Here is a 20,254-nt window from a genome sequence, read left to right as displayed (position 1 = left end):
GAAAACTTTTGCCTTACCAAGTGAAGTGGTATGATTTTGTTGGTGACCGGGTGCACATGGGAACCATAACATTGGTATTTGTTGCACGAGAAATAATGGAAAATAATTTCCTCAAATCATTTTTAACATATGAAACAGTCACGAACAGACATAGGCCATGCGAAATACAATTGAAAATACTAGTTTAAAAGCAATGACGGTATATTCTGATGTATATTTGGCAGAAAGGTGCTCTAAAATTAAAATGCAAATTTTGGGGGAAATAACATTAAAAACACCTTTGGAAATAAATAACAGCAAAAAATGGAGGGCCTATTAATAATACAATAAACTTAAAAAAAAAACATATCCTCAGAAGAGAGAGGGAGGGTCCTGACACTTAATTCTAACCCAGCTGATAATCAATACTATTATAATCTATTATAAAATGCAAAATTCTTCATGAAGAACCTTAACATTAAATGATAAGTTTGTTTTAAGTCAACTTTATGCACAGATAGGCTAAACAGAACCGAGGATCTAACCTAGGACCTTTGATTACACAACGACAGCATTACCACTACATCATCGGGGAGGCCACATGTATGAAAAGTAATCTATTCACTATTATTTTGAGAAGTTACTTACCTACAAACATTTGTGATATCAGCACCAGAATAGCCTTTCAGTCTCAGAGCGATATCTTTGAGGTCAACATTTGGATCCAACTGGACTTCTTTCAAATTTATCTTTAGTAAACTCTCTCTACCCTCCCCTAAAAAAAAAATATGAAAACAATATTTTAAATGTTGTACACATATGCATATACTCAACTGCACATTTCTATTTACAAATCAGACTATTATTATATGCAGATTCAGTTAACTTAATTACTAATGCTACAGAAAACATTAATTGCAAGAAGTAAAGAGCAGAAAATCACTTATTAATCAGTTTTCACTTACCATTTGGCAAAGGAATGTAGATACGTTTCTCTAATCTTCTCCTCAAAGCCTCGTCTATATCCCACGGAAAATTTGTGGCCGCTAGCACCATGACTACTTTACTTGGATCCTCGCTGAATGAAGAAAAAGAGAAATAAAGAAATATATATATAAATCCTCACTGTATGCACCTCACGCAATGCAAATGAGCAGGAAGAAACAAATTTAGAAGTCAGCCAATAAATTACAAATGACATCCTGAAATGGCATTATTAGTTATTAACCACTATCAAGCAATTGATTAGTCCCATCACTAATATTGCAACTATTTCGCATAAATAAAATGTACATCTTGACTTAGTGCAAAGTGAGATATATCTGACAGATTTCTTTGAGAAGTACATGCGAGACACAAAAATATATCTGCCCATCCAGCATTTTAAGGGATTAAATGCCAACTTACTTGTGTGAACTAATACCATCCATTTGAACAAGCAGTTCAGATTTTACTCTACGTGATGCCTCGTGCTCAGACTCAGACCCTCTTCGTGAACACAAAGAGTCTATTTCATCTATGAATATTGTGCTGGGGGCGTAGAACCTTGCCTGAAAGAAAGCACAAATTTAGAAGTTTAGAATTTTCTTGGTCAAGTATTTTTCTAACATATGTACGTAGGGATGGACATGCATATTCTATTTTTAACATAAACAGAAAATGTGAGATTACACATTGTAATGTTCATTTAAGCAATTTCACAAGGTGGGTAGTGCATTTTTCTATCATATTTTGTTCAAAATTATGTAAAATAAACTCTTAAAACCTAAAATTAATTTTTCAACACTACATTTACTAAATCTGAATTATCCTACAAGAAGGTAAAAATTCCAGTAAAAAAAATTAAGTTTATAATATTTAATGCCTACACACAGGTGAAGGTGAAGATTACAAATTTGCCTATTACAATGAAAATTTTCATTTTGTGTAGTAAATGTATAGTTTTCAAATTAAGTTTCAGGTTTTATTCACTACAATAATAATATTTTATTTATGGAATTTGAACCTGAAATCCATTTTTTTTTATTTACCACATATACGCAAGTATAAAAGTACAGGGTGTCCGGCTAAAGGTTACAAAAAATGAACACACAATTCTCAGCAGCTGTAAGGTTTATTATTTGTTTGATTACTATACATAATAACTTAGCAAGTTTTGATGGAGGTCAATGCGGTTTCAACTCTCACCAAGTGTTTTCCATCTGAGGCGATACGAGAGCAGCTGCTTCAACGATATACTGTTTCAAATGGTCCAAACCACAAACTGGGGTACACACAGTGCTTTTAAATAAAACCTCATTCAAACCCTAATTCTGCCAAGCAAAGCATGCACTGAACCTTCCACTGGGGCATCCACATCTCGAATGAGGCATTACAGTTCTTATGCTGTATTTGTGCATGTATCTATCACTACTGGTGATGTGGCTGCACCAATTACTTTGAAAGTGTGGCACAATTGTTAGAGATCTTATTGACTTGAGTGTTAAATCGCCAATATATAGTGAATGGTTACCTCACTGATCACACCACTGTATACATCACAAAAACATAATAAATATAAAATCTTATCTGAAACTTTACCACAACCCTAAGAGATGACCAAAAAACCACTAACCATTTCAAATAGAAGTCTGACTAGTTTCTCCGATTCTCCTCTATACTTTGACGTGAGTGTAGAAGAGGATACATTAAAAAATGTCGTTCCACATTCAGTTGCTACGGCTTTTGCTAGCATTGTTTTCCCTGTCCCTGGTGGACCAACCATTAATACTCCTTTCCATGGCCTTCGAATGCCCTGTAAAACAGATGGGAACACTAAGTGAGGGAAAAACTAGTTGAAAACACAAATAAAAACCACAATCTAAATAGCCAAAATTTACATGGTTATGGTATAAATGTCGCTGGTGAAATGTTTACACTGAAGAAATGGATAGCTTTATAAAATAAAGTTAAGAAAATGTGAAGGGATACATTTTGCAATAAATAAAAAACTTTAATGAGGCAATTACATACCTAATAGTTAAATTGTAAAATAAGAAAAAAATGCACATTGTAAAACCCAAAGTAGAACTTAAAAGAAAACCAAATAAAAGTGAATATGTATATCCACTGGAAATCATTATCATATCATATGTGAACACAAGAACACAATACATGAATAAATAATTATAAATAAAGCAAAGCCTTTACAGGAATGAAAAGAGAAATGGGGGAAGGTAAGAGTTGATCTGCATATAGCGTTAGTTGTGCAAGGCTAATTACCATATTTACGCATGTATAATAACTGGTTTTGATGGGGAAAAGGGGCAAAAATTATATCTCTGATATAAAGTCCTGCGTAATTTATGTTCAAAAATTAAAGATTTTCTTCAACATCTTCTAAGCTGTTCTATGCAAAGATGTAATATAACTGAAAGTATTATTTTCCATTTTTTCATGCAACACCTGATCACCACCAGAACCACAGGAATTTCCTCAGTGATGCGAAACATTGATAGAAAGTGAAAAATCATGGAAATCAGAAGTTTCACTTGGTTTTAGGCTGCTGTCAGAATTATTCTGTGTATAACATGCACTATAGTTTATTTGGGTTAAATTTTAGAAAAAAAAGCAAATTATTCATGCATAAACACAGTATTCAGCTGTGACACTGTATTACAAACACCAACTTCTTTACATTCAACATTTAAAAAAATGATAACTGCACAACATAGGTGCACAGATTTGAAAATTGTACTAATAAAACGCTACTCGTGCACCCCCTCCCCCACACTCTAATCATAAAATAGAAATCATAGCATAAGTGGAGAAAAAGTAGGACAGAATTCCAGGGGCATCATGGAGTATTTGGTTAGTGCATCAGATTTGTAGTAGTCACAGGTCTGTTGTAGGTTCGATCCCCACCACTGGCAAAAATAAATTTGTTTCCCTGAAGGCAAGAGAAGTAGTGCTCTCTTGCAACATAGGGTTAGAATAAGTATAGTTATCCAGACAGTGGATAATGTCCAATTCACATTGCATGCTAATGTAGAACCAGTCACTAATTGCCGAGAATTAATAAAATTAATACGTGAATGGATGTTTAAAGAACACACCCAGGTAATATGGGTACAAATGTAATTCCAAGAATTAACGTATTTAATCATGCGTAATGCATACTTTTTTCCAAAAATTTTGCCCCCCAAAACTGTGGTGCATATTATGCACGGAATAATTTGGACATCCAACATGAAACCACGCATGTTTTCACTTTGTCACTGCATCCATCACACACATACAGATGGGGGACAAAATAATACGAACACCTGTGAATGTAGAGAAAATCTTTATTAATAGCGGGTTGGACCACCCTGTGACTGAAGTACACTTTGTATGCGACGTGGGATGGACGCATAGAGGTCATGCACAATGTTTAAGGGAATATGGGGCCATTCTTCCTCCAGAGCAGTCTCCAATTCCGAAAGTGTGGCTGGAGGTGGACTTCGAGCACGAAGTTTGGACTCCAAATATTCCCACAAATGTTCTATAATGTTCAGGTCAGGAGACTGTGGGGGCCATTCAAGATGTCCTACTTCATCGTCATGTTCTTCAAACCATGTTTGGACAGACCCAGCAGTGTGGATAGGAGCGTTGTCGTCTTGAAAAAGCGGTCGGTCCCCAGGAAATAAAGTCTGGACAAAAGGATGGAGATGATCCCCCAGAATGCTGCGATAGTGACTGGCATTGATCTTACCATGCATAAAAACAAGTGGTCCCACACCATGCCAAGATATCGCGCCCCATACCATAATGGACCCACCTCCATGCTTCACAGTCGGCAAGAGGCAGTCAGGATGAAATGCATCTCGAAGCGTTCTCCACACATAAACGCGCCCTGTGGTCTGAAATAACGTGAATGTTGATTCATCAGACCAGATGACTTGTTGCCACTGCTGTGGGGACCAACTTCTGTGAGCTCTGCACCATTGGCGTCGCTTGACAGCATTACGTGATGTCACCAATGGCTTACGAATTGCCACTCGGCCATGAATGTTTGCAGCATGGAGTTCCCTTTTGACAGTTTTGGTTGAAATGGGGTTCTGGAGATGCCTGTTCATTTCAGATGTTATCTCGGATAACGATTGCTTGTGCTTTCGGGCCACTATGCGCTTCAACACCCTCCTATCCCGAGCAGCAAGCTTTGTCTTTCGTCCACTGTTGTGCTTTGAAGACGCCATCTTACCTTGTGTTGTGTACGCTGTCATAACGGCTGATACTGTGTTCCTTGCACACCCAACTAGCTTTGAGGTTTCAGTCACCGTGGCTCCAGCTGAATGTGCTCCAACAATCATGCCTCTTTGGAACTCTGTCAGGTCTGACATTGCAGTGTCTCTTGAGAGCGTATGATAGACGAATGCACCACCAAAAACTGCTGTTGGCAAACTAATACCTTCCCCTTCACAGCCACTAGGTGGCAGACTTCAGTGCCAGGTGGTGCTGCTGTACTGCCGGTGTGAAATGTGGCATACTTTTTCACAGGTGTTCGTATTATTTTGTCCCCCATCTGTATATCAACAGGTGCAATTACAAATTGCACTACAAAAGTGAAATAGCCATTTTCCATGATTTTTCACTTTGTAATGCGACAACAAAAAAAGTGGCACTGTGATGGCAGAATTCGAGCATGCATTTCCCATCACGTGAGATGTGTACCAGCAGAATTTGTTGGGCGAGAAATAATAGAAAATAACTTCCTGAGTACTGCAAATCTATAACATAATTTTGATCTTGCTTTCTTCTACTACAGAATAAACAAGGTGGTTAGCATTCGAATGCTAAACAGGGTGGAGGAAGGTGGCGTGGGTTGGTGACTCATTCTATACACTAGACAATATTCTCCTCTTGGTAGCAACAGCAGATAACTCATTCAATAGGTACGATGACATTCGCTCTTAATTGGTATAGCAGCTTTACAACCTACAATTAAGGAAGCAATTTCTTGAAACTGAATTATACTGTGCATTATATTAGAGATATAATTGTTTGTTGTTTTTCCCGATCAAAAACCAGTGTGCGCATTATACATGCGTAAATACGGTATTCTGATTGAGAAAATCATATTATATTTCATTACACCTTGCATACCTTTGCAAATATTGCAGTGTATGGTATATACAGTGGAGCCTCCATTTTATGTTTTTCAAGGGACCAAGCTGGTAACACTTAAAATGCAGGAAAATGTAAAACAGAGGAAAATTATACGACATTTTGCTATGTTGGGACCATCAATATTGAATATATAATGCTGGAAAATGTAAAACTGGGGTTCCACTGTAAATGGTGTTAAACAAAATCCACCTCAGATTTCACATAAATCTGTATATATTTGATCATTTATGTAAATGTTCAAAATATGCCTTACCTTAAAATAATCAGGCATCCACATTGGAAGTACTACAGCTTCCTCGAGAAGTCGTTTGGCTTCATGCAAGTCTGCTATGTCATCCCAATGAATATTAGGATTCTTCTGCACTATGTCTCTTTCTGAAAAAATAACCATGATATATATAAACTACACAACCTGGACTATTCATTGTTATAAAAGTATTTGAAAAACAAAAAGTAATATCTTTACACTATAAACATTGCCTGTACAAAAGAATCATCTAATTACTAATCCCGGGACTTATTGATTTACTATATTTTACATTGCTTTTTGTGCCACTTTTGGGTAATCTGCGAAGATGGGGACGAGTGATATGATGATGCCCAGGCCAGGATTCGAACCTGGGACCCCTGGCATTGTACCATGATGTGCTAACCACTCCACTACGGGGGGACGGCCCGGAACTTTATGTTTACATATTTTTTATTTGGCATCGAATCAAAAACTGGGGTGAAATCTTTATATATCTGATGAAAGATTGCCGAAATAGACAAACTTGATAAGGCATGTTTTGACATATTTTATCAATTTCGCGTTTCTACCTCATATTTCTTCAATTTTCTCATGACATATTTCTGTATAATTTCGTACTTGTCTTGCACATAAGTGGTTATTTTATAATTTATTCTTCGTACCTTTAACGCAACGGATCGGATAGTTTATATTATCGATGGCAGGATAAGGAAATTAAGTACAAAGAAATTAAAAGAAGCTGCAGTCTATTCTTACCAACTAGTAAAGTACAATAATACCCCTGACATCCATGCGAACATTATTGAGGAAAAATGTTCTCAGCCATTGTTGTGCAGGCACAAATCACTGTAAACAAGTTTCAATTTTTCTTGTTTCCTTAGCTTTTTTTTGCTTCTCACAATCAGTCAAAGGAAAAATAACATTCTGTACATTACAGCCCATACTCTATCGACAATCGACTACAGGAGTTTCAAGATATCTTGACGTTTGAGCCAGGCACGTATCAGTGTGTATACTCTGTCCCTGCATAGAAAAATTTCAGTGATCCTCACGATATTTTCTATATTTTCCCACTACATTCTTCCGCTAAAGGAATTCTGACTTAATTTAATACTCCACCCCACCGTAGTCCATCTTCCATGCTGGCTTCCCGTATAATGAGAAATTTGAATGTACTGTTGTGAATATTTTTAGCTTTACAGGGAATATTTTTGCATTTTCTGACATTTTAAATTTCTTATGACACATTCCTAATTTTTTTGTGACATATTAGTTAATTTTTACGACATAATTACACATATTTTACAGATTTATAGGAGATAAAGTCCCGGGCCCTACTAATTAATAGTAGGTATAAAATTAAAATGCAAAAACTCTCAATGGAAAAAGTATCCTTGAAAATATCTAAGTTTGCTACTAAAACAGAAAAATATCAAAATAGAAACATACCTATTGTTTCTACAAGGTCCTTATCATAGCCTGAAGGATCAAATTTCTTATCTTCTACTTCCAATTCGTCTTTCTCTTTCTCCCCTTTCTCCTGAAATAATAAAAATTAGGAATGGAATGATAAGTAACTTTAACCAATATTGATCAAGTATAAATATAAAATATACAGGTAACTGATTTTATACCGACCAATATATATACCGTATTTACGCGTGTATAATGCGCACTTTTTTCCAAAATTTTTGCCCTTCAAAACTGTGGTGCATATTATACACGGAATAATTCGGACAGCTAAAATTAAATCACGCATTTTTTTTCACTATGTCACTGCGTATAACGTATATATCTACAGATTGCCTTTCTTTAGCAATAATAATTTTAAAAAAATAACTTTTTAATGCGAAATGGCCGTTTTCCATGAGTTGTCACTTAGTAATGGAAAGTTTTGCGACATCGAGAAAAGCAGCACCCGTTCTGGCGGCATTCAAGCACGCACCTCCCGTCACACGGGAGACGTATCAAGCGGTATTTTTCGCGGGAGAAATAACTTCCACAAAAATTGTTTTCGCCTTAGACATGGTCATGAACAGAGATCGGGCGAAAAATACGTTTTTTGCACTCATTCCCTTCAGAAGCACTCTACCGCTCGCAAGTGGGTCTGATCTAAAAATAAACACCAGACCACGCTTCAGTTATATCCAATAGCACTTGACCTCTGCCCTCCCCTCCCCCAAGCGTACCAATGTTACCCGCAGCCGACGGCTGCTACCCAACATGCCAGGCTTGTTTTGCCATTGTGATTTCGTTTGCTCTTGGATACATGAGAAGAGATCGAATATGCTTGGATGTTATTTTAAATAGACTTTGTAGCGTACAACTTCCGGTAATCGCTTTCATTCAAAACGTATTCTTTGTTCCCTGTAACACTTCCTAAAGAAGTGAAACTGTTATAGATAATCAAAGCCACATAGGCCACCTAAAGATCGTCAACACTCTTAATGCATTTTCATCCAGGTTTCCACAAAAGTTCACTTCGATCTTACTTGCATCATAACTCCCGTTTACCACTTTCTACATTTTCATGACTGTGCCGATGTCCTAATATTTGCCAAAAGTGTTCCGTTGGCAGAGTGACTTCTCCCTCTTTTCTTCTCAGCAAACGTTTAAAGGGGGGGGGGCAATGCCGATTGTCTTCTTGCTCGTGTGTGCACACAGGCTGATTACAGGCAAGGGTGGAAGTGGACCGCTCTTTCTTTCCTTTGACTTCTAAAATGGTCAACCAGTTCTGGATGTTCTTGAAAACGAACAAAAACCATAGGACAAGTATAAAAAAAATGCCCCCCTACCCAGCTTTCTCCGCCACTGGTCTGCACGGCAATGTAATAATTGCAGAATTCAGGTCCTATTTTTTTCTTTTTTTAATGCTATTGTATTGAAATATTGCCCGTATTATTGTCTGTTGCAAGGTAAAATATAAAGAAAGGGTTTATTCTTTCTTCTTCACACAGCTGATAAAAAGTTCAGCCTTCGACAGTTGCGTTATCTTTGTGTGAAATACAGAGGATTTTCCCTGACTACCTGTTGCTCGAACTTCCAGCCGGTCGCCTTGTTTTTACGCTGCAACTGGCGCCAGTGTTTTGTCTAGCTTGATTGGTTTGATTTGGTGTTTTAAGTCCACTTTATGCACAGTAAGGCTAATCGGGACTGGACCTACAGTTTAAAGTGGGATCCGAACCACTATGTGCCTCCACCGGGTATCGAACCCGGGACCCCTTGATTACAAGGCGATGACGCTACCACTGCGCCATTGGGGAGGTCCCGATGTTTTGTCTAGCGTCTGCGAAGTTGTCGCTTGTGGATAACAGCAATGACTCATCCAGCGCGAAGGCAAGTCATTGTTTTGTATCTCGCAAAGCTGTTTCGATTTTGACGATAACGAAATTCGATCTTCAGAAAGAAAAAGAAGAGTTAAAACAACTTCGTGTTCTGCACCTTTATCTTCAGAACCTCAATGTGTAAGCTGCGAACGATTTTTAAAAAAAATGCTCAATGTATAAGCTGACACCGATTATCGTCGATTAACGTGAGAGTAAATAAAGATCTCCCATTTTGATATCTGAAAATGCGCAGGTTTCATAAAGCTTGTTTTGAGTTCATTTTATGCTTTTGGGCTAATCGGGACTAAATATACAGTTTCACTTTAGTGAAATCTAATTCCAAACCAAAATGATTATCGAGAGCGACACTGTTCAATGTGTCTTAGAATACGCATTGGGTGCAAATAGATTGCAAGTTGGCCGTTTCATTTTTCACGCTGGCTTACAATGCAAGTCGAGGAAGAGGAAGGACTGCTCCCTGGAATGGGGGAGGGGTCAATTTGAAGTTGGTCGAAGGAAGGAAAACGTGACATTTTTACGACGTATTTTACACAGCCGAACCAAAACGAAATTTACAGCCCCTTTTTTTTTGTGCCTAGAAAGGTGAGATCTTCCGAGATATCGTATCTTACCAGTTCATCTTGTAACAGACAATGCTCTAGTAGACCCGTATTAAATCCAACATGCATTCTGCCCGATTATCTCCAAATAATCGTTTTTGGTGCAAATTCCAATAACAACCCCTTCGAAATAACTACCTTTTTCCTGGGAACTATGAAAGGTCGTTGTATCGAGAGTTGACTGTAACAAATATGAAGGTAAAATAATTACGTCAACACTTACAAATAGAAATAATTACTGTATATTTACTGCGCTATTGCGGCTTGACTCACGTAAATAAATAAATAACGTTTACACTTAATTTCGTCATTCACTCCCAGTTACTAATACAAGCAGTCTGAAATGTCCTCACTTCCATCCATCTTGTTCGATATTCCCGTTACCTTAAAACTTTTGATCATCATTTCAAGGGAGATGGAGTTCCATGCCTCACGAACCCATTCACAAACAATCGGCAGCGACGCACGTTTCACCCATAGGTTTCACCCTCCCGCTTGATGCGAGTTCATGCTGCCTTGATGTCATCCATCTATTGTAAGCATCACGCACTGCGACCTTGAACGGGTGGTTGATAACTTTGCTCCCTCCTCTCCTATGAAAAGCCCAACATCTGGAAGTTCAAGGTCGCATGGTGAATGCCAGCTACGAAAGCAAGGAAAAGATCGTTTTTATGATCTACTGATCAATTTTAAATGAAATACGTAAATGTTAGTCCGACGCTAAGAAAGCCATTTCTGGAACCTGAATTGTACTGCGCATTATATAAGAGATATATTTTTTTTGTTGCTTTTGCCCATCAAAAACGAGGGTGCGTATTATACACGCACGTGCATTATACACGCGTAAATACGGTATATCATATTTTGTTTTGGACAAATGTAAAGTTCATTTCTCATGTTTTTGAATGGAATGATAAGTAACTTTAACCAATATTGATCAAGTATAAATATAAAATATACAGGTAACTGATTTTATACCGACCAATATATATATATCATATTTTGTTTTTGACAAATGTAATGTTCATTTCTCATGTTTTTGAAAGGTGCGTGGTACGTTTTCCTACCATGTTTTGTCACAAAATGAAATGCAAAATGCGAAATACTCTCTTAAACACGAAAGTAAAAGTTTATTTACTGACAACAACTCCTACAGTTTAAAGTATCCTGTGAGTTATGCAGAATCATGGAAAATTTGTTGATTCTGCTGTAAATTTTTGGCAAGCAAAAATGAACTTTACAATGGAATAAACATTATACTATGATAATTTCATAAATGTGTTGTTAGAAATTAATTTTGTGTAATATATTGAAAAGTAATAACTGCCTATTGTAAATCAACAGATGGTAGCACTGACATGCAGCAAGTACTCACTTATTCCTTGATGGTTCAACTTTACAAATATGTGGCACGGTAAGATCTAGACTACTAAAATTCTATTTGCATTTTTAGGAAACAATGTCCTTAATATAAGATGTAAGCAAGTTAATAAAGATATATCCGCGAAACTTACTTGTAAATGTTCTATTAATTTCGGTGGCCTCTGACACCATCCACTTGGGAACTCGATGCTTTACTGTTAGGTTGACTTCCGGTTCATGCTTCCTCGACTACCGCTAGGGGTGCTGGCATAGCCATTTCATCTGCTGCATGTGATGGGTTTGAGCTGTTGTAATGGCGGGAGCCAAACATGATGAGCCTGACCACTGTCGATATTCAGCTCAGGCGGGAAGTGCATAATTGCATGCATCTCTTTGATTTTGGTTTTGATTAGGGTGTGTGATGTGTGCCTAACTGAAACATTTTGGATCCTGTGTTTATTGAACTTGAGGTGCCTTGCTAGTCTGGTAGTGGGTTGGGATTTTTTTGCATCCGCTAAGTGCTGTTGTATATGCTCGTTGACAGATCTGATGGATCTGCCAATGTAGTGTGAGTTGCACTCACACTGGGCGTCACACCGGAAGTCAACCTAACACTAAAGCACCGAGTTCTCAAGTGGATGGTGGCAGCTGATACCAACAATTGGTATTAGTATTGTTTGGAATTTAATCAGCTACTTTTCCAGATGGACATCTCGCATCGGTCTTGAAAAATACCATGCAACAATTTTGCAGTCAAAATATTCAAGAAATATTTGTAATTGTCTTTACTTTTGCAACAACTGAGAAATTGATTTTGTGATGAAATAATTACTTCACGTGAAATTATGACTTTTTAAAAGCAATACTGTGGTAGATTGCTATGATAGTTTGAATGGAAAACTTATAAATATGTAAATGTATAGGCATTGCTCCAAAGAATCCCAGATACAAACCTTATCATCTTTCTTCTCCTCCTTCTTTACAGGTTTTCCTTTCTCGTCCCTTTTTTGTAATCGAGAGTCTGGTTTCTTACCCATTGTGGCACTTGGCTTCACACGAAGACCTCCTCGGTTGGGTTCATTCTTCTTCTGTGCTCTCACCGGTTTGATAGCAGGAGGGTTTCTGCAATGTAGTGAGGACTTAATGTACACGGCAAGAATTGTACTAGTTTCACAATTAGTGTAAAGGACAATCTTAGTTTAAAAATAACTGTTGCATTATCAAACTTTTCACAACATGCACCTCATTAATATGGTTACAGACCATGTGATGCAAAATAATGTTTGGTATGGTTTGAGTTGGTGTTTTAAGTCTACTTTATGCACAGGAAGGCTAATCGGGACTGGACCTACAGTTTAAAGTGGGATCTGAACCACTGTGCCATGTACCTCCACCGGGTATTGAACCCGGGACCCCTTGATTACAAGGCGACGATGGATGGAAATAATGTCATGTTCCAAGTATTACATAAGTGATCAACAGCAGTGGGTATGAAGAAAATGGTGCCGAAAATAAGCATGAATGTAATTGACTAGTCACCAATAGAATGTTAAAGTAAGATATGTCTGTCCATAAAACGGGTCTTTCTAAGAATTAAAAGGTGAACAGAGTTAAACACTTCTGCAATGGAAAGATATTTAGAATATTTTCACTACACCATTAATGCTTGCTGCCAGCAGGGTGGAAAATTGTGAAAAAAGACGTAAATGTATGAAAGATTGAAAATGGATCACAATTGAGAGTAACTAAAAAAAAATACAAGATTTTCTTCTTTCTATTTCAGTTACTATATCACTTTTCCATTTCTTAGGTTAATAGTAAGAATAAGGGATGATGGGACAAACATAACCAGGATTTATCTGGCTTTGTAGCAGGTTACACTGAGCACTTCATCACATTACTAAAAACTTGAAGCCATATTTATGCTCGTTACGCTACTTGGGACAAAAACAACCCTGCAATAACAAGTGTAACTTCACATCAATTATGAAAAAAAAAAATATATACATATATAATCACAGTAAAATTCATGGGAGTTTGATAAACACTGGATGTTAGCGACTGGCTCCAGCACATGGGTGTGGGATGCAAGGGAGATAATATGCAATGGTATCGGATCTATCAACTCCTGGGACATGTTACAAAGGTCTGGCATGTAGTGAAAGTAGCAAGTGCTGTTTATCAGTTTCTTATCTTTCCTCAAATCTCACAACATCGTAGTGGCAAACTGAAGGATCGATCGCCACACAGTTTGTACCAAACTCACTTGAATGTTGCTGTAGCAGCAAAACAGTAGGTATGCAGTGTGCATTAAAACTGGTAAGGCAATGCAGTGAAAAAAGGAGATATTAATTACTTATGCTCCACTGGTGTTGGGGGTGGCCACACATCCGGGTCCCTGGGAGGAGGTGGAGGCCAGACATCAGGATCACTTGGAAATGAAGGAACCCAAATTGGACCATCCCTAGTTGGTTCCTCAAAGGTTGGACTTCGTAAGCCACCACCTGCAACATAAGTAAATAAGATAAAATCTAAGTACAAAAAAATTAACAATCACTACATAAAAAACTGATTGCAAACACACCGAATGGTCAAGTGGCACGAGGATGTAGCTGGTACAAAGCCAGCCTTCTCTCGTTGCAGACGTTATGACAGGATGGATGCGAGGACATCGAATGAAGATGAAGCAAGTAATTTAGAATAAGCCACTGTCTTCACAGAGACAGTGATGGCTCTGATGCCTCGACTACAAACTTTCGACGGGACTGATACGGAAAGCATCGGTACATACCCGAATACCAGCATGATGAAGTGTCGAGAATTCGAATCTGAGATGGATGGGCAGACAAATAGACAACACATCCGTAATCGAGCTTCCACCTGATGAGTGAACGGTACAGGCGAACCAGTACCGTACTTGTTTGATTTGGTGTTTTAAGTCCACTTTATGCACAGTAAGGCTAATCGGAACTGGACCTAGAGTTTAAAGTGGGATCTGAACCACTATCTGCCTCCACCAGGTATCGAACTCGGGACCCCTTGATTACAAGGCGACGACGCTACCAATGCGTCATCAGCAGTGCTGTCCTTTCAGCACCCCAAGAAGTATGAGCTAAAATGTGTAAAAAGTTGAGAACTCTGAGACAAGAGAACTTTAACTGGCGAAGGTGAGGTAGCCAGGTTAATTTCTTATCGGAAATAAGTTCCAGAGAGGGAACCTCATTCACGAAGCGCAGGGGTGATTTCTAAATGTATAGGACAGGATCAAGATGGCATGTACGATGACGACAAAAGTGGAATCACATGGATTTCTCAGATGAGAAGGTGAAACCAGTTTGGGAGGACCAATCAACCAAACTGTTTGTAGTCAGCTGGAGCTGACGCGAGTGTCTGTGAGCTGCAAAAGATGGTTAGGTCGTCCACATAGAGAAGACCATATACATGGGTGAGAATGTTGGTCATAACACTGTTCACCACTATGGCAAACAGTCACACTCAGCACACTCCCCTGCAGGATGCTGTTCTCTTGTGGATGAGGATCAGAAAAGGAGTTCCCAGTGTGAACGCTCCAAAAGATGGTATGAGCAAGGCTGGGACTGCAAAGGGACAAGTCCAAAGCAGAGTATGTGCCTGAGGGTGGACTGAAATACGTGGGAGTTCCATCATTCAGCAACATTAAACCTGACGCCTCAGGGAATTGATCTATAATCTGACCCAGACGCTCTGCACAAATGGAATCCCACAAACGATGGTAAGAGTTGAAGTCATCCAAAAGAACCAAAGGAGATGGAGGTTGTTCAAATACAGAAAGAAGGTCCTCGAAAGAGAATCGCTCCTCCCTCCTGATGTATATAGAGCACACGGTTAGGGGCTGTGGTAGATGAATGTGCACAGTAACAGCTTGGAGAAGGGTGGTGAGAAAGAGTGGTGTCAAGTGGATGGAATCTTGAACACCGATTGCTACACCACCATGAGCATGTTCACCCTCAGGAAGCTTGTCCATGCGGTAAAGTGTATATTCATTTAGTATTGCTGGTTCATTTGGGCAAAAATGTCTCTTGAAGACAAATTAGGGCAGGGTCAAATTCAGAGATTAGCATTTGAAGTTCCTCGAGATGCGTGCAGAAACTGTTAAGGTTTCATTGGAGACAAGAAACCATAGCTGTAAGTATTATAGTTACCTTATAAGGCATACTTTATTCTTTATCCCTGTCACCTTTATGAATTCATCATCCGCAGCTTCACTCTATCATGTTCTCGGGTAGGAACACAAGAGGGCAAAGGGGATGAGGATGGAGGAATGTTGGCAGGTGCTTTCAGCACCCACTTGGCAGCTCTCCTGTATGTGTCTGTTTCCTGTACGTGTTTTATTTATTTCTCTCTCTCTCTCTCTCTCACTCTCACACACACACACACAAGACAAGAGTAAAACTTCTTACATGTTCAACTTCCAGGAATAATAACTACCTGATGTTACACACCAATATGAAATATTATCACAATCAATGGTACCTGTAATTCAATCATCCCAGAAATACCTTCCTGAGGATTCAAGAATGATTTTACACTTGATTTCAAGTCTTATGATGATCAATATCCTCTTCCTCCCACACATAAAAATCATATAGCTTACATTAGTCAGGCCAATTTAAGATTACTTAATGCACAGATAGACTAACCACAACAAAATTTGCCGTTTAAATTGGGATTCATGACAATTTAAGATTACTTTATGCACTAGATCCCTAGTTTAAAGTGAGTTTTTAACTCCTGAAAGAAGCATCCTTGGTAATCAGGCAAAGATTTTATGCACATACAGCCAAGTTTAGACTATGCTCTGACATCATCATCCCTGAATTTAACAACAGTTAAAATAACTTACCTATGGGTCTCTCAGAATGATTAGCAACTTTGTAGAGTTGCAAAGTAGTTAAAATTCCTTTTACTTGTTCATATTCTTGAGCTATTTGCTGCTGAACCTGCCAAAAAAATTAAAAAATTACATTACATTGTGATTTTAATATTTCAAACTCCGTAATGATGATAATGCTAATTAGAAAGGGGTGAATAAAACAACTATAGCATTAAGGTTTTGATAATTTGAATTTAAAATTTTGGGTGCATCAGCACTTACGCTATTTTGCACACTTCACACTATGCAGGGTCCAGCCCCTTAACATAACAAAAATAAAAGCACGTCTCAAAACTAAAATATCCTTACCTTGGTTAAAAGCTGAGGCTATAAAGGGACACTCGGCACACATAAGGACAATAAACAGGACAACACTGAATTATAATGGCCATAGGGCCAGTTGCCAGAGCTTTGTTAGTCTGCAGAAAGCAGTCCAGGGTGTACTATGTGGATGTTAGGTTGACAATTGGGTGTACTACGTGGAAGGTCACCCCTTACACCCCTATAGCATTAAGGAGATTAAGATATGTGAAATACATAAACACAATTTTACTACACTACCTGTTGCCACTTCGCCCTTCTTGTTGGGTCCGCTATAGTAGCTAGCAATCTGTGTATCTGCTGAACAACTCCCTGATAATAGACTCCAGCCGTGTCGTAATTTCCCATGAGAGCCATCTCTCGTGCAAGTTTAGTGTTTTCACATATTTCACTAATAGAAACTGCCATTACTGTCATCACAACTGAAATATATAAAATTAATATCCATTGCAATAAGTTGAATCAGACATCAATTCTGGATGAGGATGAATGGTGATTAGATGAAATTGATGAAAAAGTTTACAAAGAAACACTCATGTCCACACAATGTCAACCCCGACTTAACTATATTATACAAGAAACTTACTTACCTGAAGGGGTTCAGAGGCTCACACATTTGTTTATCACTAAAGATAAACCAAGAAACAATTTTGTTATTGAATCACTGTTTTTTTTCTTGTTTATATAGGTTGCAGTATTATAATAATTTAACATATTTACGTATTGTGCGAGTTACTCACTGTATAATATAATCTATACAAAATTTGTATAAAATAGTCTTACTTTCCTGAGTGAGTATAGAATTTTGAAACTACGTTTCGGGGTTCAACTGCCCCTTCCTCAGGTTCCTTTTCCTGTAGGCACTAGAAGTCACTATTTCTTTAAAACCCCCAGTTTAAGAAGTGTTGGTAAAAATTTAGTATCCTTCGGACACCTATAACTTCTTAGTTTCGTCAATTTTTGACATTCGTACTTACCTATCTGCTTCGCGGAACATTCCTTAAGGTGTATTGACTTTTTTTTCATTAAAGTAATTGCAATTTTTCACATTACAAGTACTTCTTTCTCGTAGTCTTTTCACTTGCCTGAGACACAATCCCACATAATCGCACGTCGTGCTTGTGTTTTGTCGATTTTCATTCGTTATACAGTGTTTTTTCTCGCATTGTTTTACGAAGAAAATTGTAATGTTTTGTGGCGCTATCCGTGAATGGTTTTTGGGGCTATCTGTTCAGGAATCGGTGGGAAATTTAAACTAAAAAAATATTTTCGTTTGAAATTTTTGAGTCCAAATATCCCACCGATTCCGGACTCTGCCCTTGGGGTAATTGACCTACCGCCCCCAACCGCTAACGTGGCCCCGCCTCCGCTCCGGCTCCACGGTTTTCTCTATAGAGTCCCTGTTAAAGGCATGTTAGAAATTGGCCGATGTCACCTGCCCCCAAATGAGCCCCAAACTTTTAAATTTGAAGAAATCCGTTTCCAGGATACGGAAAACTTACCTAAATTTCACCACACATCCACGACACGTCATATTAGGCATATACCCACAGCCCATTCCTTCTAACGAGTAGCTTACATTCAATGCCACATTTTCGACATTCCTTTCCTTTCTTCATGATCCCATGTTCAATTAAATTAAAAATTCCACTGGATCTTCCACACCCGGTACGAATGTCACCACGCATTCACGACACATCATGTTTCTAAGTTTCGTTGCAAACACAGACAGTTTGAAACACTGGATACCCAATGAACATGAACAAAACACATACAATCACGACACGTGATGATGTACGAAGGTGTACGCGCCAAATGCTATTGTCCGTCAGAGAATTAATTTTCAACAATAAACATGAATTTCCCCTATCATACATTCCCACATCACACAAAACACCTTCCCGATGTTAGACAATACTAAAGGAACTTATTACGCATTTCTGTAGAAATGAAGAAATCTGTCCAAACAATAGTAAACTAGTACTCAAGTGTTTTTTAACCAAATCTTTTAACCTAATCCTTTTAACACTCTTGACGCGGCATAAAATGATTTGTGCCTAGAGGAAAAAGAACCTGAGGAAGGGGACAGTTGAACCCCAAAACGTAGTATCGAAATTCTATACTCACTCACGTAAGACTATTATATACAAATTTTGTATAGATTATATTATAATAATTTTAAAAATTACTATCATTAATAAAAAATAAGAACAAATTATTGCATGAGAGTCACACAAATATTTTATAGTTCACTAAACTTGCAGGATGATACTGCAAGTCTATGCTTAATGAGTAAAAATGATTTTTTTTGGTTTACATATGTGCAGTTATATGGTAATTATAAAAATTACCATTACCAATCAAATGAAAACTTACAGGCATGAGCGTCATGTCGGAACACACATCCCAAGGAAGAGGGGGGGGGGGTGCTGATAGGCCCACCATGTGAATTTTGGCTCCCATGTGTTACTTTTATGATGTTATGAACAAAAATAATATAGAAACACACAAAACATTCTAGGAACATTGTAATTTGCAGTTTTTATAAAAAAAATTGTTAAATTACCCCTCCTCGGGTAAGCTAGGCTTAAAGCTGGGACTGTCTGTGACAAGATCATGAGTCCAGCACTCAACATGCATTTTCATTTCGCCTTTTACAGCTTTAAAAGTAACACCCCAGCCACAATCTTCGCCTTTTACAGCTTTAAAAGTAACACACCAGCCAAATCTTAACATTTGGACCTGCAGTTGGTACCTAACTCTATACAAGTGCAGACAATCACAAATATAATAGTAAACAAACTAGCCCAACTTCTGAGTGTTTACTTCTGGACTAATCATTGTATACATGCATTTTTAACATAGTTCACCAGCAGTAGTCCATGTCCAAGACAACTGTAAATGGTAATTATGCGATATCGCCCGAACACCTCTCACTCGTTTATTTCGTTAATTTTAGCATTGATACTTACCTCTTCTGTATTGCAGAAGATTCTTTAAGGTGAAGTTATGCCTTTTTCCATAATATAAAGTCAACTTTTCATATTAAAAGTCACTATTTGACTTCCTTGTTTTGCTTGGGTAACAGACAATATGGCATGCACTCGTCATGGATCAACGCGCGTCGTGCTTGTGTTGTGAATTTGGAGTGGGTATGCAGTGTTTCAACCTTCTTAACTGAAAAAATACCTACTTTTGTGTTCATTCTGTCATCACAAACCATTCACGATAGCCCCACGAACCATTGATGGATAGCCCTACAAACCACTGACAGATAGCCCCAAAAACCATTGACGAATAGCCACACGAACCATTGATGGATAGCCCCACGAACCAT

The 20,254-nt window shown here is 38.1% G+C and overlaps 1 protein-coding gene across 2 annotated transcripts in view; it reads right to left on the bottom strand.

The window, feature by feature from the left end:
- The window catches only part of Kat60 (katanin p60), a 29,655-nt gene that overhangs the window by 5,978 nt on the left and 3,423 nt on the right, over window positions 1–20,254 (bottom strand). For both annotated transcript variants that reach the window (XM_083124049.1, XM_083124050.1), the window contains exons 2-11: window positions 17,158–17,339; window positions 16,567–16,663; window positions 14,041–14,188; window positions 12,638–12,806; window positions 7,826–7,916; window positions 6,380–6,501; window positions 2,594–2,773; window positions 1,387–1,529; window positions 945–1,057; window positions 628–754 (exon numbers count right to left, since the gene is read on the bottom strand). In XM_083124049.1, the coding sequence (XP_082980175.1) occupies window positions 628–754; window positions 945–1,057; window positions 1,387–1,529; window positions 2,594–2,773; window positions 6,380–6,501; window positions 7,826–7,916; window positions 12,638–12,806; window positions 14,041–14,188; window positions 16,567–16,663; window positions 17,158–17,334 (1,367 nt within the window). In that variant the 5' untranslated portion in view covers window positions 17,335–17,339. The remainder of the gene's footprint in view (window positions 1–627; window positions 755–944; window positions 1,058–1,386; window positions 1,530–2,593; window positions 2,774–6,379; window positions 6,502–7,825; window positions 7,917–12,637; window positions 12,807–14,040; window positions 14,189–16,566; window positions 16,664–17,157; window positions 17,340–20,254) is intronic.

Source organism: Lepisma saccharinum, chromosome 6 (genome assembly GCF_977018435.1).
Source record: "Lepisma saccharinum chromosome 6, izLepSacc3.1, whole genome shotgun sequence".
NCBI lineage: Eukaryota > Metazoa > Arthropoda > Insecta > Zygentoma > Lepismatidae > Lepisma > Lepisma saccharinum.
Note: the sequence above shows the minus strand (reverse complement) of the source record. Positions and strands in the feature narration are given on the sequence as shown.